Here is a 22,575-nt window from a genome sequence, read left to right as displayed (position 1 = left end):
GATTGATCCCTTGACCATTATGTAGTGTCCTTTCTTGTCTCTTGTAACATTCTTTATTTTAAAGTCTATTTTGTCTTTTATGAGAATTGCTACTCCAGCTTTCTTCTGATTTCCATTTGCATGGAATATCTTTTTCCATCCCCTCGCTTTCAGTCTGTATGTGTCCCTAGGTCTGAAGTGGGTCTCTTGTAGACAGCATATATATGGGTCTTGTTTTTGTATCCATTCAGCCAGTCTGTGACACATCTTCTTTATCCATCCATCTGTTGATGGACGTTTAAGTTGGTTCCATGTCCTGGCTATTGTAAATAGTGCTGCAGTGAACATTGTGGTACATGTCTCTTTTTGAATTATGGTTTTTTCAGGGTATATGCCCAGTAGTGGGATTGCTGGGTCATACGGTAGTTCTATTTTTAGTTTTTTAAGGAACCTCCATACTGTTCTGCATAGTGGCTGTATCAGTTTACATTCCCACCAACAGTGCAGGAGGGTGCCCTTTTCATCACACCCTTTCCAGCATTTATTGTTTCTAGATTTTTTGATAACGGCCATTCTGACCAGCGTGAGGTGATACCTCATTGTAGTTTGATTTGCATTTCTTTATAATTAGTGATGTTGAGCATCTTTTCATGTGCCTCTTGGCCATCTGTATGTCTTCCTTAGTGAAATGTCTATTTAGGTCTTCTGCCCATTTTTCTGTGGGTTGTGTTTTTGTCTTGTTTATGGTTTCCTCTGCTGTGCAAAAGTTTTTAAGTTTAATTAAGTCCCATTTGTTTATTTTTGTTTTTATTTCTATTATTCTAGGAGGTGGGTCAAAAAAGATCTTGCTGTGGTTTATGTCAAAGAGTGTTTTTCCTATGTTTTCCTCTAAGAGGTTTATAGTGTCTGGTCTTACATTTAGGTCTTTAATCCACTTGGAGTTTATTTTTGTGTATGGTGTTAGGTAGTGTTCTAATTTCATTCTTTTACATGTAGTTGTCCAGTTTTCCCAGCACCACTTAACTGAAGATGCTGTCTTTTCTCCGTTGTATGTTCTCATCTCCATTGTCATAAATTAGGTGACCATATGTGCGTGGGTTTATCTCTGAGCATTCTATCCTGTACTATTGATCTATGTTTCTGTTTTTGTGCCAGTACCATATTGTCTTGATTTTTGTAGCTTTGTGGTATAGTTTGAAGTCAGGGAGCCTGATTCCTCCAACTCAGTTTTTCTGTCTCAAGATTGCTTTGGCTGTTCGGGGTCTTTTGTAACAGTAAAGCTTTTTAACCAGATCTGTTTTAGAGTTGAAATCAAGACTATTAATTTGAGATTATTCAATAGGCCATATAAGAAGTCACAGTGAAGCGAAGAATGTGTATTTGAGTTTCCAGCGACTTGTTTAGCTCTCTCATCACTCCATCAAGTTGATTGCCTGGGTCTAGCTAGATGGTTTGATTTAAGTAGTTGTGTTTCTATTTATGACTTACAGGAAAATGTAACTTTGGGTTTGAAAAATGTCTGTGACTTTTCTGATATATCTAATACCAACATTTAAAATACATTTCTAGAAAGCGATATATAATATTTCATGAGAAAATCTCTTACAACAGTATTTTTCACTGGGAAGCTTATGCGTCAGAGTGCTCATCCTGGTTTAGAGTTTGCATGGCATGTCTACCTTCACCAAAAACATATACAGACATACCCAACCCCAGTTCTTGTCACAAACCAACTCAGCAGCCTTTTGGTGGCAATATTTCAAGGGAGTCACTGGCCCAGAGCTGTGAGAGCAAGAGACAATCTGGAAGAGGGAATGTTCTGGTAATGCCTTGAATTTCACAGCAAAGATTGTCTGGATGCAAACAAGTATGATTGTACAGCCACACTCCACATTGCTGGACACCAAAGGGAACTTCCAGGAAAGCAAATGCTGTGGTCCCCGACTTCCAGGGACTCAGGACAAGACATAAACTCAGGTGACAAGATGTAAACATTTTAGATGGGATTAAGTGCAGAATGAGTGATGCATAGAATTATTGTTAAAATGGTTCTAAAACAAGGAGAGATTGGTGGAGAACAGCTAGGTCAAAGAAGGTTGCTGGAGAGATGGGATTTAGGTCAAACTCTGGAGGATGGCTAGAATTTGGACAGTCAAGAATAGTAAAGGCATTCCAGGCAGTGGGGCTACTGTAAACCACTGGGAGTTAAGTTGGATCTGTGGACAGAGAGAGCCTTCCTGCATGAGGTAAAGAACTTGTGCTTGGGGAGAACAGGGGCAACGTGGTTGGCCCAGCTTGGTTAGCTAAGTGAAGAAGTACACAAGTCTGAAACACAAATGGGACCTCATAGAAAGTGGGGAGTTAATCAGCTTACAGGAGACCTGAAAGCTATTGTGTTTTTATGATAATTTTTTAAATGCTAGAAGAATAAACTGTTGTCCCTGTGTATACGAAATACTACAAATAGGACACAGGAAATTGGAGCTGAGGGAATCTCAGCACTCAAGCACTCAACCAGGCAAACCTTTGAAGCCAGTGAAAAGGATGAGTTTCCTGGACACAAAAATAACGTGTTGGTGGTGGTGATGATGTGATTTCTAACTAAAGTTCTTTGAGGAGATTCATAAGCAAGTGGATACACAGTGGTGGCTAGATATAATATTTTTAGTCTTCTAAACCTCCTTGATAGTGTTCGTAAAAAACCATTTAAAAATTAAGCTACCAGGGAACTAACATGTTAACTTTTTGTGGCTAAGCAGTTGCCTTCATGAAAGGAAGCAAAGGTTAAGGATCTACAGTACGTATCTAAAGGGAGAAGCGTTCTTAGTGATCAGTGTTAGGCAGATTTTATTTAGAATCTTTGTATTAAATGAAGGCAAAATCTCCAGATTGTTTGGTAGCAGTGAATTCCTTTGGGGAGAGAGCTCTGGCTTGTTACCAGCCTAATGTATATTCAGATACCACTTTTGCCTGCTCTGTGATTTGGGCTGCTTCACTTTTCTAAGACTCTGTGTCCTCGTCCACATGTGGGGATAACACCCCCTACCTTGTAGTTATGAAGAAGTAGCATCACTTACTCATAATATTGGTTGGCAAGAGCAGGTGTTCAACAAACATCAGGTCGGGATATAGATCTGTTACAAAAGAAAAAAGCTGATAAGAAGCAGGTGGCTTTAAGTAAGGAAAATGTGTGAGAGAGAGAGACAGACCCTGCCCATGGTAGGGCAGAGTGGGGAGGATCTGTGTTTGAAAAGAAAGGCATCTGAGAGTTGGAGATTCCTAAGGATGTCAGCCAGGTCTGTTCTTTTGACCATAAAGGCTTTGAACACAAAACAGTACATTGTTCGACCTTTTTTTGTTTGGTTGGTTTTGTTTTGTTCTTGTTACTCTTTTTTCTTATTTTTACATCGTTCCACCTTTGTGTAAAAACTGTATCGTGCCTCACCAGGAGTACTATGTGCTGTCTAGTCTATCATCCTAATGGTATCTGATGGAACTAGTCAACATCAGGAAAGGGGACTGAATCAGGTGAAAGAGAGGACTCTTTATTGTGAAAAAGCAAAGACCGAGAAAAGAACACCATCAGAACTGGTGAAATAATGAGCGGCCTTAAAGAGATAAACACTGGCTTGTTCATAAATTCTCAGGTGTTTTGACAAGGGGCACCGTGAGTAGAATAAATGTTGTGTGACTGTGTTTAGGACATATATAAGGAGAACTATGTGAGACGTGGTTTAGACAGGAAATGCAAGTGAACTTTTTAGGGATGAGAATGACTTTTTACGGGCAAAGCTGTAAGTGGCTACAGCAGAGGCTGGACTCTACCTCACCTTTAATGCTTGATGCCAGGGAGAGGGTCGTGTGCTGGCATGTTCTAGGGGCTCCGTTGGTCACTGGGCCCTGACCTCGGTGGACATGTTCTGACCCAGTGAGGCTGTTCTTGTATTCCTGAGGAACATAGGATTCAGTCAGGGATGTTCAGTTTCAAAACTGACGTGCTACTTAATGAAAATATATAGAGATGTGATTTTTTTATGTTAAGCAGGGACTTTTATTAAAGAGTAAAAAGGGCAGCTCCTTAAGGTAAACGGGGATTTCAGTCTTTTAGAAACCTGATTTTTCTCTCTTCCTCTTCCAAAACATCTAGCAAATGACTTCCCACTGGAAGAGGGAGCCAGGAAGAGAGGGCTGGGGGTGATGTCACCAGGATGGCGACATAGTTCGTTCCTGACTTCGCTCCCCCTCACAAAAAGGAATCGAAGAACAGACCTTCCCAACCAGCCTCCCCTGTGAGGGGAAGGACTTAACATAAGATGGCTGGATTCAGCTGAGCCTAGGTGGCTACATGGGAATTGTCCACATTCCTTTTCTATTTTGCAAAAATTCAGAGGGGAAAATAATTTCAGTGTCATTTTGCCAACTCCACCACATGACCAGAACAAAAGATTAAGTCTCAGGCACATGATGGCCCACTTCGAACAGGTGGCTGCTCATCAGAGTAGAAACTGAGCTCAGGGTTTAAAAGTTTCATCAGTAGCCGTGAATGGCAGAATGTAGGGAGTTCATTTAGTTTGCAGGTACTCAAAAAACCACCAGAAACAAACCAGTTCAAAGAATACCATGGTCAAACAATGGGTAAATCCCAAACAAGAGTTTCTGTAGCAGTCTTTGCATCTGATCCTCACAATAGCTCTTTCAGGAAACGTAGTTTTTCTGGTTCTTATTTTTCGACAGGTGTAGAAACTAAGAGTCAGGAAACAAGGATTTAAGTGGTAAGATGTCCAAGGTCCCAGCCTGAGGTACTTTTTACATCAAGCTAGATATAAGGTGGGACAGCTTGGTTGTGAGGTGTCTGAGTGAGTGCTAAAGTAACTTCTAGAGGGAATGCCCTGGCGGTCCAGTGGTTAGGACTCCTCACTCTCACTGCCGAGGGCCCGGGTTCAGTCCCTGGTCGGGGACCTAAAATCCCACAAGCCTCGAGGTGCGGCCAAAAAATTTTTTTAAATAATAATGAAGTAACTTCTAGAAAAGTTTGTGGCTCATAATTAGAAGCATAGCAGATTGGAACCATCTGAGCATCCCCTTTTCTTTTCACCTGGCACCTGATTGACCCACTTTCCCTGCATCCAACACATGCAATGGTTGGAGAATTGAGCCAAGCAGATAGTGAGAACCACTGCTCCAGTATTTGGAGTGAGCCAGCAGCGTCCCTCTGTGAGAGCTGGACAATAGTTATCCTAGAGAGCTCTGAGTAGATTCTCCCCTCCCAGCGCCAACAGCAGCTCCTGTCCTACAGGTGCCTCCCTTCGTGGCTGAGGCCGTGGACCCCAGGAACAGGTGTCATGCATGAAAAGAAGTGGCTGGCCATATTGGTGTTGGCAGTGCAGCTTGATTGTCTTATCCAGCATTTGGAAATGTTTTCAAGTTTTGGAAACAAAAATCTTCTAAATCTATTTTCTCTGCTAGTCTTTGTTTTTTGGGTTTTTTTTTAAACTTTTTTTGTTTTAATTTATTTTGGCTGCATTGGGTCTTCATTGCTACACGTGGGCTTTCTTGAGTTGTGGCAAGCGGGCTTATTGCTGTGGCTTCTCTTGTTGCAGAGCACAGGCTCTAGGCGCACGGGCTTCAGTAGTTGCAGCACGCAGGCTCAGTAGTTGTGGCGCACGGGCTTAGTTGCTCCGCGGCATGTGGGATCTTCTCGGACCAGGGATCAAACCCGTGTCCCCTGCATTGGCAGGTGGATTCTTAACCACTGCGTCACCAGGGAAGTCCCTGCAAGTCTTTGTTGATGTCTGTATGATAATCAGTTGCTTGAAATTAACTGAAATTGTTAGTTATTTGTTTTGTGGCTTCTTTGGTTGTTTTGTTTTTTGATTTGCATTTTTTGGGGTGTCTTAATTTCTGAATAGCTTAGACTTGGACCTGTAACACCTCAGTAATCCTCAGCCTCTTTCATTGGTTTAAGGGGGGATGGGGCAAGCATAGAAATTATTTATTAAGTACTACAGTACTCCCCAAATCCAGATGGAGAGGCGAACACACATCTCTGACCTCATCCTTGTTCTCACCTGTGGGCTATGCTTGCGTGTGTGTACTCTCTCTCTCCTGCCCAGGTCATTGTTGCTGTGAAGTCTGAGACACATAGACGAGGGTGCTTGAGATTGTTCATAGACTGGCTTCTTTCCTATGATATCATAGTTTAGTGTTAATTTAAGGGGAAAGCAGGTCAGAATTATGGAAGTGTTTGAAAATGTGAAATTTTTAAATTTATTTTGAGTGTATAATCGGAAGGTGGCTTAGTGGAAGTTTTATATTCTCAAATGCAAGGCATTTGTAGGAGGTGTATCAGAATACCAGCGTAAGTTTGCTGCTCTTGGCTGTGTTACAGGTGCTGTTACACAGGCAGCCAGGCAGTAGCTACCCACCTGAGCAGACCTACACAAGGAAGTCATGGGGGAGAACTCTCCGGGCAGAGTAGCCCATGTGCTACAGCAGAGGCCTTTATCGTTGATATGTTGTTTTTTAGGAAAAAAGATATTCATGGTTTCCCTGCAAATCAAGCTGTAAACCGTTGAAACAATTCCATTCATCGTCATCCCTCAGCCACCCAGTTTCTGGCCCATAGGCATCCAATTATACTAGTTTCTTAACGGCGAGTCCCTCCAGAGACACTGCGCATCATCAGGAAGTTACATGCTCCTTTTTCCTGTCTTTACACAAGTGCTTGCACACTACACACACTGTTCTGTATCTTGCTGTTTTCCACTTAGCCAAGTATCTTAAGGGACCTTCCATTTCATTCTTTGTAACGATCTCACTGATAGCCAGTTAGCTTGTTTTCCGGCATTTACTTCTACAAACAACGTGTAATTAACTTCTTTGTATATAGAAGCAAAGCTGGTTCGTTAGACACAACTTGACTAAGCCTGATTTTTTTTGACTTCCCAGCCCACAGCAAATTGGTTGGAAAAGGTACAGCTCCATCTAGGCATTGGGAGCTTGTTAAGAGGGAAATCACAAGTTACACCTTATATCAAGCAAGGAAACAGAACAGTCACTTTAAAAACATGCAAGCAACAGCAACAACTACAAAAAGCCTCTGCAACCATACATTATTTAACCCAGAGGTCGGCAATCCAGCCCCTCTGAAGGTGCCTAGAAGTTGTCATTTACTAGGTGATTATTGAGCACCAGTTGCATGCCAGGCCCCACCTGATGGGCCTCAGTGGATGGAGAGTGGGGCTTATTGAAGCTCCAGCTGAAATTGAAGCTTGCCCTTTTTAAGGAGACAGAGTTTTGCAATATAGCCTTCGGAGAGAAAATTATTGAGATGGCCAAAGTGAATTTCAATTCATCTTGCTTTCAAGAGATAATCTTCCTAGGGCTCCAGTGGGCTGGCTTTTTATTTACTGTTTTTCTGACGTGACAGGATGTTTCTCCAACAAGAGGTTGATTTCTTAAGTAGATTAATATTTCTTGCATTTACCCTGTTGAAGTCATATTTATACTGTTAGTTCTTTTAGCAAATTATTTTCACTTTTCAAAGATGGTCATAAGAGGAAAATTTTAGTATCTCAAATGCTAGTCTTTATTGAGAATGAGTGAATTTTGACTGTACTGTTCTCCTGGCAGAAGTCAGTAATGCACTTAAAATGCTTCAACTAACAGATAGGCATGGGTTTATTAGTGCTTCCTCCACAGATGTTCTCACCTTTCCACTTGAATCAGAGGTGCGTGTGAGGGGGTTGAGGAAGAGGGAGTTAGGGATTCTTAGAGTCTCTTGTCCCATCTCAAGGGGCTTGATGAAAACCAGCCATTCTTTCTTATGCTGGGAACTTGGGCAGGTCTCAGCTTCTGACCTGAAGCTTGGAGAGGGAGGAGGCTTCTCCTGAGGACTGTGGGTCTTTAAGCTTCATCACGGATACTTGTGTCACCTTAGAGCTGCCATTTAATCTGAAAGTTTGACTTGCTTTTCAGGGTGTGTCTGGCTTTTCTTCTGATTGCTCTGGTGGTTTGTCCTTAGAAATGCTACAAACGCACTTGGTAAATAATGTGGGGTCAAAATTTAATTCCATTTTTCCTCCTTATAGATCAGACCCATTGGGTCTGTTGTGTCCGGTTTCAAACCTCAAGATGAGTTGGTCACTAGAAAGGTACCTGCTTACTTCATCTCATTGGAGCTCTGTGCAATAAGACCAGCATCTGAGTGCCTGTTCACTGTTTCATTCTCTCTAGTCTTATTTACCCATAGATAATATACCTAGTCCTAGTTTGCAGACTGATGGTTCCAGAGATTGTGTTTGTGCAGACCCATCATCACAGCCATTAGCACAACCACTCAAAGCACAGGTGGCTGTTGCTGGGTTGGTAGCTCTATTTTTATGTGCAGAGGTTAGCACTTTTACTGTTATTAGTGAATATTCTCTAGCTTTCTCTAAAGGAAAGAATCCTAAGTTAATGTGATAGCCCAGTTTCTATATCCTTGACTTGACCCACTTTTTCTGAAGGTTATGCTATGAAACCTCTGAGTATTACATGGTAAAATATGAAAATCAACTCTTACCTTGCCAAGCCTATAAAATTCTCTCCATTATTACTGGTGTTCTGGAAGCTGAATGTCATTTAGGGAAACCACAAAAGCGAGCTGGGGCAGATTTATGCAGGTTAGTATGGTAGGCCAGTTATTCCAGAGTTGACGGCTTTTTTCATTTTCACGTGTTTTGCATTGGTGGTAGGAATTAAAAACCGGAAGAGTATGTTCCCCTTCCTCTAATCTCAAGTAGAATCTTGTTTTTAAAAGCCTCCTTTTGTGACTACTGCCCTTGTTGCAATGTGTCACAAGTTTTGTGTGGTTTAGTAGCCCTGGGTACAATCATTTATGAGCAAATACAGGCTCCAAGGCTGCAAACATTTGTAGAAGCAGCAGATTTTTGAAGATGTTGCCTTTCTTTAGCCCTCGTAGCATCCCACATTCTCAGTGGGTTGACAGGTCATCATTCTGGCTCAGGCTCTTGACGGACAGTGATGCTGCTGTGGTTGATAACGCTTCCAAGACCACTGATTCCCTGGGATCCACGTGGGGCCATTTGTACTGTGTAGTGAGAATGCGAGCACATCTACAGGTTTCCTCTGCCCTGAGCTCATGGCAGTGTGTGTGTGTTTCAGTGTGGAAGGCTGGTGAATAAAAGTGGAAATAACCTGCAGTGCAGTGATTTTATTTGGAGGATGCTGATTTTGGTGGTGGTTGTTTGACTTGTTTCAAGAAAACATACTTTTAGGCTCAAGAGTTTGGGGTGGTCAATAGCATGTTTTGAAAAAAAAATGGCAGGCCTGTTTCAAAGTCCAGTTAAACCAAACACGTATTTGCATTCTGCTGGGGTGAGGTCTTTGATACTTTTGGGCATAGGCAGTGTGGATCATATCCTTTCTCTATGTTTTCTGCCAGTGCCTGGATCAAAGTGGAACAGCTCAAGCCGTATCATGCACATAAGGAGGAAATGATAAAGATTAACAAGGGAAAACGATTCCAGCAAGCTGTGGATGCCGTAGAAGAGTTCCTCAGGAGAGCCAAAGGGAAAGACCAGGTGAGAGGCTCCACGATTTTCACTTTATGCCGACTCCAGACTGGTTATTTTTGCATAGTAACTGACAGATTAAATATCGCCCGAACCCAAAACTATTCTTAATGCAATGCCAGTGGAGAGAGAGCTACTTCAATTCTAAGGTATCAGCGTTTTGCTAATCAACTTGAAACTCCATGCATGTGGCTGACCTTTCTGGAATAGATTGTTGCTCTTAGGAAAGTCTCTTGGACCCAGGAGAAGTATCTCAGCTTTTGAGTATAGCACAGGCCTTCTCCCTTTTATATCATGGAGGTTAGGGGCACGGCCTCTGGGCTATATCCACTCCCTGGGTGTAAATCCAGTTTGGGGACTGTGGGCAAGTGACTTGAATTTCTTTTTCAATCCACTTCCCCAAATATAAGTGGAGTTGACAGCAGAGCCTAATTCATAGGGTTGTTATGTGGATAACACACGTAAAGCACTTATCATAGGGTGTGGGTCCTGTAAATCGTGGTAGTGATGGTGGCGGCTGTTGTGGTGGTTATCATTATTATTATTAAACTTTCAGACATCATCCCACAGTTCTGCTGATGACAAGAATCGGCGTAATTCCAGTGAGGAGAGAAGTAGGCCAAACTCAGGTGATGAGAAGCGCAAGCTTAGCCTGTCTGAAGGGAAGGTGAAGAAGAACATGGGAGAAGGAAAGAAGAGGGTGTCTTCAGGCTCCTCAGAGAGAGGCTCCAAGTCCCCTCTGAAAAGAGCCCAAGAGCAAAGTCCCCGGAAGCGAGGTCGGCCCCCAAAGGATGAGAAGGTTTGTTTTATCTCTGTAGCTTCTGGGATTAGTGACTTTCTTTTGTATACCAGAGAGCTGAGCTCTACGGTATGCTTCAGCTCCCTGAATGGACATAGAGTCCTCTGCTATGTGCTGCCCGAAAGAATTCTGCAGACCAGGGGAGGGGCACGGCCTGGATACATGGGTGGACCAGATTGTCGAGGGAAGAGAAGGGTCCACCTGAGCCAGCGTGCAAGGTCTGGCACTGGAAAGGGCTGAGCAGGAAAGAAGGGAAGGCCTTCCATACACGAAGGGCACAGTCCATGTGGGCTCGATGTTGGCATGCAGAGTCTCAGTACTGGTAGAGGACAGGAAGGAGAGCTGACAGGTAAAGATAGGTTGTCACCCCATTGTGGAGAGCCTTGAGGTCTACTTAAGCAGTGTTATACTGTCATGGAGTCAGTAGGGGGCCGTGAAGGTGTTTGAGCTGGATGTGGAGGTGGCAGTGTGTGCCCAGCTGTGTGTTAGGGATCATGGCGGGCAGAGAAGGCTCAAAGCCAATGAGAAGGGCAACTTCAGGTGTGCGTTCGTAAGGAGCTTTCCTTGGTGGGGGTGGGTGGTGGGTGGGATAGCAAATATTGAAAGGAACTGTGTGAGAGGCACTGCAGAGGAAGAGTTAGTAAGATTTGGTAACTGGTTACATATAGGGGATGATGGAAAAAAGGGAAGGGAGATGATTTCAAGTCTGTGCCTGGGGAAATGATGATGCCTTTTTTCTGAGCAGAGGAGTAAGGAGGGGAGCTGGCTTACGGGGCAAGAGGACCAGTTCTGTTTTGAGTGTGATGCCTTTGGAGTGATGTCTAGACTGCCAGGGAGGCTTCCAATAACATAGGATGGAAATGTAGATGTGGAGGAGCGAATATCTAGAGAGGACGTTGGATCCATGAGACCAGATGGGGATTGTCTTAGGGGGAAGCATGGAGAGAGAAGAGTGAAGGGCAGAAGTTGGCTTTGCAGAGAGAATGCACATAGCTCAGGGTTGGAAGAAGTGGGGAGAGCCGGCAAAGTAAAGTAAAGCAGAAATAATATACCTCTCACCTTCTTCCCAAAAAGACTTGTATGAGTCTTAGAAGCCATGGGAGGAGAATTTGAGGTGAAAGGGGTAGTCTTGTCAAAACACAGAGGAAGATTGTTAGAGCAGGGTCAAGGGGTTAGAAGCCAGATGGCTGGCACAGACAGATGGGTGATGAGGCCGTGATGAAACGCTGAACGTCAGATCAAAACTTGCAAATTCAGACACCAGTGAGACCAGGCAGGGAAGGGAGAGAGTGCTCAAGCAGGAGGTTGGGCCGAGAGCATTAGGGGTGACAGCGGCTGCCATCTGGGGAGGCCAAGGCCCCCCCCTCAGGGTTACAGCCAACTTTTGCCAAATGGTCTGGTTTTTCTCAAGAGAAGCTGGAAATACAGATTTTTTTTTTTTAAGTGAAATGTTCCAGTTTTAAACGTTAGAAGCTAACTCAAATTTTTAAAACACTTTTAGGTCCAAAGGAACATCTCTCTGGACTAGATTCAGCCTGTCAGCTGCCACTGTGCAATCTCTGCGTTAGAGAAGGTCCTTCTCGCTGTTAGATGACCTAAGACAGAGTAGATGAGAGCAACTGTAGCGGTGGGGACAGCCCAGGTGACCATGAGTGCAGGGAACCTCCAGCCAAAGGTGGAAAAAGTTTAGAAATTGCCAGGAGCAGTGCGTGAAGAACTTTTCAGGGGGTGTGATCTGGTTTGATCCAATTGAATTGATTTCCTAGGGACACACAGAAATCTGGGCTGTCAGGTTTTATACTGTTCTCCAAATTCATGCTGTCTGGTATCTTAAGCCATGGATCTCACCAACTCTTGTGCTCACCCTGGAGAGAAACTTCTTTTTGGATAAAGGGAAGTATAAAGGAGAGGTTAGGAGGAGGACCTAGAGTTTGAATCATGACTCCGTGACTTGTTACAGCTGTGCAACCTTGGCCAACTACCTTTGCCTCAGTTTCCTTGTCTGGTCATTGAAAATAATAAAGCCTCTTAGGTTTAAGAATTAAATGAGTAACACAAGCCAAGTACTTAGTGCCTGTGACACTATACATTCGATGAACATTGTTCATTTATTATTTTTTAGCAGCCTGTTGTGCAGTGAGAGTGTGGTTGTTTTAGTGCAACCCCAGGGGCTGCTGCCAGGCTTACTTGTAGGGACTCCTTACAAAAGAGTGTGTGTTGCTATAGTAATTGTCATTTGGCTGGCGAGCTCCAATCTGAAACAGCACAGTAGCCTAGCTGATAACTGGGCAGAGCCCCAGATGATTGCCGTTCTGGGCCATAATTCTCTGTCCCATGAGGATTAACTGAAAAGCCTGACCTTGATGGCAGGGGTGTCAATTATGTGCAGGAAGGCGAAGGCTGGGTTTGTGTCTAGACTCTTTGTGGGAGCCGTGTGAGGGGTGTACACTCACCCTCTCTCTGGGGCTCTTATTTCTGAGTCCTGAGCTGAGAACTGCAACTCTGGGCACGAACCATCCGGACAGGACAGAACTGTCCGTGGCTCTCCTAAAATCCAGACTTGTGCAGAGAGCAAGGAGTCAGGAGTCAAGGCCTTTGGTCAGTGCTGGACAGAGAGCTGTGTTCTCGTCTTACTCCCTTCTGTTGTTGTGGCCTTAGACAAGTCACTAGGCTGGTGACCATTTACATTTAAATTAATTTACATTAAACCCAAATTAAAATCCAGTCTCTTAGTCACACTAGCAGGTGCTCCCTAGTGACATGTGACTCGTGGCTACTGCACTAGATACAGCGGAGTCATATTGTGTCCATCATGACAGAAACTTCTCTGGGACAGTACTGCACTGGGCCTCTTTTTTTTTTTTTTGAGCGTCTCCACTGCGGGCCAGGTGTCTAGGGATAAAGCTCTACAGCTGATCTGCTCTTGCCCCTCCACCACAGATTTGACCTCATGTCCCTCTCCCCATTTGCTGTCTTCCAGCCTCGGTGGCCCTCCTTGCATTTCCCCTCAGCTGTCTAGTGGAGATGTCAACATGCCCCACTGAGCTCTTGACTCCCCCACCCAAATGGTTCCTACCTTCTGTCTGGGGAGAGAGCAGGCTCCTGGCTCCTGACCATCCCGGGTTCTAATTCTGGCTTTGTCACTTAGCAGCTGTAAAAAGTTGGGCAGATCTTCTCACTGCTCCATGTGGCTTTCTTAGTTTTTTTTGAGATATGGTGGATTCCATATGAAGCCAGTATTGTTATTTTAATGTTCATTATTTGCCATAAGGAATTTTCTCTGTGACCTGCTGACCACACTACAGACCACAACTGGGCTTTCCCGTTACCTCCATCCTTATGAAATTTTGGCACAGGAACACGTTTGTTACTTCTAGAGCAGAGAAGAAGAAAGGCTCCCTCTGTGTTGACAAGAACTTGCCCTGTTTCTCCCGATGGACAGTCATCAGAGCCATGCCTGGGGAGACCGTGGAGCTGGCAGGGCTAGTTCGGGGTGGAGTGTGACTAAAGGGAGCAAAACAGTGAAGAGGTGCTCCCCAAGTTAGGCAGGAAGACACCTGCTCCTGAGGTGCCACAGCGTTTTGACGATCTGCCTTTCCCTCTGTAGGACCTCACCATCCCCGAGTCTAGTACTGTGAAGGGGATGATGGCCGGATCCGTGGCCGCGTTTAAATGGCAGCCAACCGTGAGCGAGGTAATAACCTCTCCCATGGGCCAGGAGAAGCCCAGCCTCGGAGCTGGTTTCCTGGCCTGACTGTGTGATGTGCATTTCCTTTCCCCCACTTTTCTTGTGTATGAGACTTTTTTTTTTTTTAATTGCCAAACAGTACAGAAGTGAATGAGTTAACAGGTCTCCACCCTGGGGCATCCTGACTGTTAAGCTTGATGTAACTCACTCCAAACCCTTTGGCGCACCCACTTAACCATCATTTATATAATCAAATACCTACGTTACAGTTTTTACTTTCAGGAGTAGTGTTGGTTTTCACAAAAGTGGGATCATTCTGCAGATTTTTTCCACTTGATACTTTATAAACACCCTATCACTGTATATACAGCTTTGATGTTTGGTAGCTGCACACTACCTTATCCTTGGGGTGGATGCACCGTCTCCCTGTTGCTGGGCCTACTTAGGAAAAGCCCTTGACAGTCCTGCAGTTGTCTCCTCATTTCTGTTAATACTGATCCTCAGTGAGTCAAGACACTCAAGGGTCTGGCACCAGGCACAAGTGGGCCAAAATCCTAAGATCAGAAAAGTCTGAGAATTTGGTTTGGTCTGCTGGGTCATCTGAAGTGACTGGTGAATGCTGGATTTTAAAAATAGTATGCTTTTTAAATATTATTCCAGTGTTTGGGAATAATTTATCCACCAACCTGGCAGAAACGTTCATTCTTTTCCACTTGAAACCAGTTTTTCTCCAGGTAGAATGGGCATCGTTTATGAAAGGCTTAGACCAGCAATGAGAGAAGAGTTTCCAGGCAGTTGTAAGAATGAGCCCAGCTCCCAGAGGTGTTTCAGCCAGAGGAGAAGCTGGTTATCAGGTAGAAGGAGGTGACCTGTGTTGGAAGATAACTTGTTTTATTAAATCATTTTCTGGTTTCAGCCTGTTAAAGATGCAGACCCTCATTTCCATCACTTCCTGCTCAGCCAAACCGAGAAGGTAAGTTGTTCTTTGAGGTTCTTCATCCTTGGTCAGGAGCTGGCCTGCGGGGAGAGTCCTGCTCCTTTGGAACCTCACCCTAGTCTAAGAAAAGAAAAGTTGGTCTCTACCTGTACTGCTGCCCAGAGCAACTAGTTAAGTTTAAAAGTTACATAGAGGACCACTTGTGAATCAGGCACTGTTAAGATTAAAATTGAACCCAGAAAAGCTTTTAAAACTTAGTGGCTGTGTGGTTGACATTTGCAGTTGCCTTCAGAGTCTAGGATGGAAATGAAACCTCAGGAGCTGTCGACCACCCACAAGGTAGCCAGTGCTGCTGGATGAAGGCAGTCTCCATGAGCCCTGGGAGCATGGGGGGAGTTTGCCCAAGTGTCTACAGGGCTATTGGTTAGGCTGAGCCCTGATAGGGTCTGCTGATGGTATGTGGCCTTGGAGTTGGACATATCTGTATTCCAAACCCAGTTATACTGACCAGGTCTGTAATTCTGGGCACATGACCTAACACTTCTGATTTTCAACGTCATGATCAGCAAAAGCATCTCGTAGAGCTGCGTGAGAGCTGAATGAAGTGACGCAAGTTAACTTTTCATGTGTGGTTTGGAATTCAGTAAGGTTGGACACCAAATAAGTTTTTGATGTTAACTTCCCGCTTTGGGCCTAACCTTAACAGGGAAATCGTAATGAAGACTGGTTAAATGTTCAGTTTAATAAGTGGTTTTCTCACTACTTCTTTATTAGCCAGCTGTCTGTTACCAGGCAATCACAAAGAAATTGAAAATATGTGAAGAGGTACGTATGTTCCATGCCTCCTCATTTTTATTTTTATCAGGGCCTCACATGGGCAGGCTGACCTGACGACTTGTGCTTCCTTTCCCTAGGAGACTGGGTCCACCTCCATCCAGGCAGCAGACAGCACGGCTGTGAATGGCAGCATCACACCCACAGACAAAAAGTAGGACCTTTGATGAAGAGGCTTCCTGTGCCTCTGGTTCTGCTGGGGCCAGAGGGTGACCTCAAGGTGGCTTGTTAAGGGTTGTGTCCCAACCGTTGCTGGGACTAAATGGAAAGAGAAAGGGAAAGTTGTAATTCTTACGACTTGCCTAGGAGTAATTTGACTTGTGGGAGACAGAAGCTGCCCTATAAATGTACTGTGGATTTGGCTTCGTGCTCACTGGTGAGTCTCCAAGCAGGGAACACTTGGATCAGTGGTTCTTAGACTTTCCTGTGCCTCAGAGTCACCTTGGGGAATTCCCTGGCAGTCCAGTGGTTAGGACTTCAAGCTCTCACTGCCAAGGGCCCAGGTTTGATCCCTAGTCGGGGAAGTAAGATCCCACAAGCCTTGCAGCGTGGCCAAAAAAATAAATAAATAAAACAGCTGACTTAAAAAAAAAAAAAAAAAAGAATCACCTGGAAGGCCACTCGTAAAGCACCGATTGCTTGACTCCACCCTTAGGGTTTCTTGATCAGTAGGTCTGGGGTGGACAAATTCGCAGATTGCTGCTGATGCTCATCAGGAGACCACACTTTTAAGAACCACTGTCCTTGGCCCTGGTGGGGGCAAAAGATGAAGGCAGCCCGTTGTCCTGCCTTCCCTGGCTCTCCCTGCTGTCGCCTCCCTGTCCTTCCTATGCAGCTGCCTGCTGCCTTCCACCCCACCCCCAGACAGGTGGGGGACTTGACTGTGGTCCCCAGACCTTAGCTTGCATCCATACTTGCCTTTGCCTCGATTCTGACAGCCAGTTGTATTGATGGAAAGGGTTCTTGAAGAAAGAGCATTCTCTTGAAGTACGTAGCTAAGTCTGAATCTCCCATCTGAGTCTTCTATAGGGTTCTTTCTCAGACTAAAAACAGTGTCTTTTACATTATTCATCACTTTTTGTACTGTTGAAGTCACTTGTTCTGTCAGTTATATTTAGTGAACTTCCTTAGTGGAGTGAAGGAGCTAGAGGCATGTTATATGCTAATAAAAAGAGGAATGGGTATTGCCCGTTAAATTAATGAGGATTTTGTTGACTTTTTAAAAAAATCCAGCTCTAGGCCAAGGACAGAGTCCAGTGTTTTCTCCCATCAGTCAGACCCTTTTTTAACATGAGTGTAAAGCCAACTACAGAGCAGACCAGCTGCATCGTACCCAGTCCACCTGGTCCACATTTTCCATCTTGCCTCAAGGACACCATGAGGGACTATCAGTTGCTGTGTTTAAAATGCATAAACTTTATCCCCAGGTCTTCTAGGTGTCCTGGAACGCCAAGAAAAGGAAAGAGAATTAGTCTGTCATGATTCAGAATCATAGGGAAAACTTGTACTACCCAGATAGCTGTGAATGACAAAAGATACCTCCTTGTTTTTAAGCTTTGGCTTGAAACTTAATGGTCAAGGGTGCCATTTGGTGAGGAAGGTGGTGGGTTCCATTTTCAGCATTTGATTCAAATGACTTAGAGCAGGCTGGGACAGAGAGTATGAGAGTGCATATTCCAGCAAGGATTGGGGAACCTCTGAGCCAGTTTGCAAAGGTGGCTGCAGATATGACTTCCAGGAGACTGAAAATACTGAAAGGATAACACAGGTCAAAGTGAAGAAGCTGCAGAGGATCTTAGAGCTGAGAGAAACACAAGCTGAAAACAAGAACATGAGGTAATAAATGAAGATGAGGACTTCCCTCGTGGCGCAGTGGTTAAGAATCTGCCTGCCAATGCAGGGGACACGGTTTCGCGCCCTGGTCCGGGAAGATCCTACATGCCATGGAGCAACTGAGCCCGTGCGCCTTAGGGCCCGCGAGCCACAACTACTGAGCCCACATGCCACAACTGCTGAAGCCCGCGCCCTCTAGGGCCCATGTGCTGCAACTACTGAGCACATGTGCTGCACCTACTGAAGCCCACACACCTAAAGCCCATGCTCCACGACAAGAGGAGCCACCGCAATGAGAAGCCCGCGCTGCAACAAAGAGTAGCCCTGGCTCGCAGCAACTAGAGAAAGCTTGCACACAGCAACGAAGACCCAACGCAGCCAAAAAATTAATTAAATGAAGAAAGAGGCATTGTTTAGCCATGTGTCATGCAAGGAGAGTTACAGAAGTGCAAGAACCAAGAAGAGACATTTGGGCAAGGTAAAATCATCTATAAAAGCATGTGGCAGGGCTTCCCTGGTGGTGCAGTGGTTGCGCATCCGCCTGCCGATGCAGGGGAACCGGGTTCGCGCCCCGGTTTGGGAGGATCCCACATGCTGCGGAGCGGCTGGGCCCGTGAGCCAAAAAAAAAAAGCATGTGGCAGCTCATAGCCCCCAAGTTCTAGGGGTTGTAGGAAGGAGCAAGCTGTAGGAAGTGAAGGTAAGCCGAACATACTGTCCACCTGAGTGCTTCAGTCACAGAAGGATCATAGTGGACCTGCAGTTAGAAGGCGTGGTGGAGAGAAGGACGGGCCAGGGTAGAGAAGCAACGGGAGGAAAGAGGTTCAGGAGAAGAATCCATGCACTGGGAAAGATTGGTTCCAAAGCTCAGGTGAGGCTTTGCAGAAGCGGGGCAAGGCCTGTCCCTGCTGACGGCATGAAGAGTGCAAAGGTGGTGCAGGGTGTGGAGCTGGGAAGGGAGGGGAGGTGAGCACCAGAATGCTGACTCCTGCAGTTGAGGAAGGTGGCTGGCTCTGCACTTACTGCTCCTGTTACTTGTCATGGATCCCAAGGTGCTTTAAATTGGCATCTCAAGGCCTAGGACTCGAGGTGGCTGATCGGGAACTGTTGCAGGATCTGAAGATAAATGTCTGCCTTCTCACTATAATGGAATTGTAAGCTCAGACCTTCTATCAAAGCAACAAGGAAATGATTTGGAAGATTTGCCATAAACCATATGAGTCATACTTCTTGCAGTGGCAGTTGAGGATTTAAAAATGCCTGTTTAAACTTATGAACAGTTTTGAACAGTGGCATAGTAAGAAAAGGCACGCTTTGCCTGCACTACCACTGGCTCTTCAGTGGTGGTGTCAGCACACCACAGAGCAGTGTTCCTGGTGGTCTGAGGTGAGGCTCCCCAGGTTTATGAGGAAGCGGAGCCTGTGTGGCATTCAGGATCTCACACTGTCCTCCCCCACCCCACCCCCCACCTTGAACTGATCAGTCTCTCTCTCTTTCAGGATAGGATTTTTGGGCCTTGGTCTCATGGGAAGTGGCATCGTCTCCAACTTGCTAAAAATGGGTCACACGGTGACTGTCTGGAACCGGACTGCAGAGAAAGTAAGCATTCATAGTGGTGCTTGTTGGGTGGGGTGGGACAGAGCCTTGACCCTTGGGGTAACTAAGGATAGGAATCTCCCTCCTGTCACTCTTCATTGTTCTGCATGCCGTGGAGTAGAAGCCAAGCTCTCAGTTCAGGCAGGTGGGGATGTAGATATACCAGTGTAGGATGTTATCATAAAAACTAAACATTTACAACACCCAGGAGTGTAAAATGAAGTGGAAATTTTCCCCTCTCTGCCATTACCTGAAATAAGTAATAGGAAAAAAACCTGTCAGGTTTTTCCATGCACATGCAAGAGTTGTGTGTGTGTGTGTGTGTGTGTAATGAATTCATTGATATGAAGAGTGTGTATCAACAGATCTGCTTCGTCCTTGTTAATGGCTGCACTGTGTTCTGTCTTTGGATTGTATTAACAGCACCGTGCCGTAGAACATTCTGTGGTGAAGGAGATGTCCTATATCTGCACTGCCCTGTGTGGTAGCCACTGGCCACATGTGGCTCTTGAACACTTGTTTCATGGCTAGTAGACTGAAGAATTTTAAATTTTGTTTCACTTAAAAATAAACAGTCTCCTGTGGCTAGTGGCTACCATATGGGACAGGACAGGTTTAGAAGTTCTTAACCTAAGGTGGTCCATGGATGCAAGGGGTCTGTGCATGCCCTGAAATAGAATTCCAAGTCTTTTGTAATGGAGAGAGGCCAGGCTCCCATCAGGTTCCCATCCAGGAAAAGGTAAAGAACCATAGTCTAGGACTTACCTGGTGGCTCAGTGCTTAAGAAACCACCTGCCAACGCAAGGGACATGGGTTCAAGCCCTGGTCCGGGAAGATCCCACATGCTGCAGAGCAACTAAGCCCGTGTGCCACAACTACTGAGCCTGTGCTCTAGAGCCCACGAGCCACAACTACTGAAGCCCATGTACCTGCAGCCCGTGCTCTGCAACAAGGGAAGCTACCACAATGAGAAGCCCGTGCACCACAACGAAGAGTAGCCCCCACTCGACGCAACTAGAGAAAGCCCACACTCAGCAATGAAGACCCAACACAGCCAAACAAACAAATAAATAAATACAGCCAAACAAACAAACAAATTAATTAATTAATTAAAGAAAATAAAGAACCATGGTCTAAGTACCAGAAAACTAAAGCACTGTACTTGCCAGGAACGAAGAGACCAAGAAAGAACCAGCCTCTCGAGGAGCAAGGTGTGGCTAAGCATGTATTTGTGAAATGATGGGGTGAGCATCCCATGTGTGCAGCAAGGTGAGAGCTGGAATGAAGGGAGGTAGTAGAGCTGGTGGATTTGAATTAACAAAAATGTTCTAGGCAATGTAAGAAGTTCACTTTGTTAAAACAGCCCTTTTCAAGAATAATAAGGAGCTGGTTGGAGAGTTGAGGGAGCCTGGGAGAAAGGGCACTGAAGGCCATGCTAAGAGATGTGGGCTTCAGGTGCTGGGCATTGGGTAGGTGCTGCGGGGCCGAGTCAGGAGTGAGAGCTCAGAGACTCTGTCGGCAGATATTTCTGATTCAAGGCCAGGGTAACCAGGAAACCTAGACATGCATACTTGCAGAGCATCAGTAGAATCTAAGGGTTTGCATTATACGTATGTTCCCATTTGATAGAAGTGCCTCCAGTCATCCTGTTTTCTTGATTGGAAAGCTTAATTGTTATAAACGTGGCCATTCTTTCCAGATTAATTTATGGGAAGACAGTAGAGCAAAGCAATTATGAACTTGGGCTTGGAATCAGACAGCTCTGCTGCTTACCCTCTTATTTCTTTCAAAAGGAAAAACCAGAAGAAAACAAAATTAAATATTAACATAGACCTTTTTAAGTCACCAAAGAAAAAGGTGAATTTTTTTTCAATAAATTTATTTTTTATTTTTGGCTGCGTTGGGTTTTCATTGCTACACACAGGCTTTCTTTTAGTTGCGGCAAGCGGGGGCTACTCTTCATTGCGGTGCGCAGACTTCTCATTGCGGTGGCTTCTCTTTTTGCGGAGCACAGGCTCTAGGCGCATGGGCTTCAGTAGTTGCAGCACGTGAGCTCAGTAGTTGCGGCATGCTAGCCCTAGAACACACAGGCTTCAGTAGTTGTGGCGCTCGGGCTCAGTAGTTGTGGCACACAGGCTTAGTTGCTCCACGGCATGTGGGATCTTCCCAGACCAGGGATCGAACCCATGTCCCCTGCATTGGAAGGTGGATTCTTAACCACTGCATCACCAGGGAAGTCCAATGCTAAATTTCTTGAGTGCAATGATGATATTGTAGTTATGTAAGAGGATGTCCTTGCTCTAAAGAGATATATGTTAAAGTACTTAGGGGTGATACCAGCAAGTTAATTTCAATTGGTTCAGTGCACACACACACACACACACTCACATCAGAAATATGGCAAAGGTCAGCAATTGGTAGTTTATGTGAGGGGTTTTGGGTGTTCACTGTACTAAACTCTCCTGTAGGTTTGAAAATGTTCAAAATAACATGTAGAAAAAAAGAACATAATTGAAATAAGCTAATCAAACTAGGCTGCAGTCTGCAGTAATGTAGAGAATAATTCAGCTTACACATGTGGTGAGACCATATTTCCCAAGATGAATTTAGGGACTGTGCACTACCACGTAGGCTCTTCTCCATCCATCTCTGGACTTTCAATAAATTGAATTTTAAAAGAAAATGTTTAACACTTATTTCATTTTAAACTTGATACAGTCTTTATGAGATCCACTGTCCATACTGGGGTAATACTTTAATTTGTTTTGTCTATAATGGGGATAATCATACATATATATGCCTTCACTCTGTTTCCCATTTGACCAATTATACCTTGTTTTCAGGATAGTCAACCAGATGAGGGGTTAAATTCTGGATGAATATTATATCCAAATGAAAATATGACTCTTTCTTCTGTAAAAGGGAGTAATTTCTTTCTTAATGTTAATTTTCCTGAAAAATTCTACAAATGTTTCAACATCCTTTTCTACTGTTTTACAACATTTATGGATTCATTTGTCCCGGCCAAACCTGAGGGAAGGCAAGGTGTTTGTTTTCTGTGAATCATTCCAAGATAATGCAAATAAAGGCAGGATTGTGAGAGAGTTACTGGCAAGCTCTGTGGTGCTCTAGGCGCATGGGCTTCAGTAGTTGTGGCTCATGTGCTCTAGAGCTCAGGCTCAGTAGTTGTGGTACATAGGCTTAGTTGCTCCGTGGTATGGAGGATCTTCCCAGACCAGGGCTCGGACCCATGTCCCCTGCATTGGCAGGCAGATTCTTTTTTTTTTTTTTTTTTTTTTTTTTTTTTTTTTTTTTTTTTTTTTTTATTTTTGGCTG

At 44.7% G+C, this 22,575-nt stretch overlaps 1 protein-coding gene across 7 annotated transcripts in view; it reads left to right on the top strand.

The window, feature by feature from the left end:
- Positions 1-22,575, top strand: part of GLYR1 (glyoxylate reductase 1 homolog) — a 35,420-nt gene that overhangs the window by 6,781 nt on the left and 6,064 nt on the right. For 6 of the 7 annotated variants that reach the window (XM_055090245.1, XM_055090244.1, XM_055090242.1 and 3 more), the window contains exons 4-10: positions 9,425-9,563; positions 10,111-10,353; positions 13,961-14,047; positions 14,958-15,014; positions 15,753-15,803; positions 15,893-15,966; positions 19,143-19,242. In XM_055090245.1, coding sequence (XP_054946220.1) covers positions 9,425-9,563; positions 10,111-10,353; positions 13,961-14,047; positions 14,958-15,014; positions 15,753-15,803; positions 15,893-15,966; positions 19,143-19,242 — 751 coding nt within the window. Of the gene's footprint in view, positions 1-8,075; positions 8,133-9,424; positions 9,564-10,110; positions 10,354-13,960; positions 14,048-14,957; positions 15,015-15,752; positions 15,804-15,892; positions 15,967-19,142; positions 19,243-22,575 lie in introns of those variants that run through there. The other variant, XM_028498619.2, reaches the window with a different exon arrangement.

The sequence above is a fragment of the Physeter macrocephalus genome, chromosome 14 (assembly GCF_002837175.3).
Source record: "Physeter macrocephalus isolate SW-GA chromosome 14, ASM283717v5, whole genome shotgun sequence".
Taxonomy (NCBI): Eukaryota; Metazoa; Chordata; class Mammalia; order Artiodactyla; family Physeteridae; genus Physeter; species Physeter macrocephalus.
Note: the sequence above shows the minus strand (reverse complement) of the source record. Positions and strands in the feature narration are given on the sequence as shown.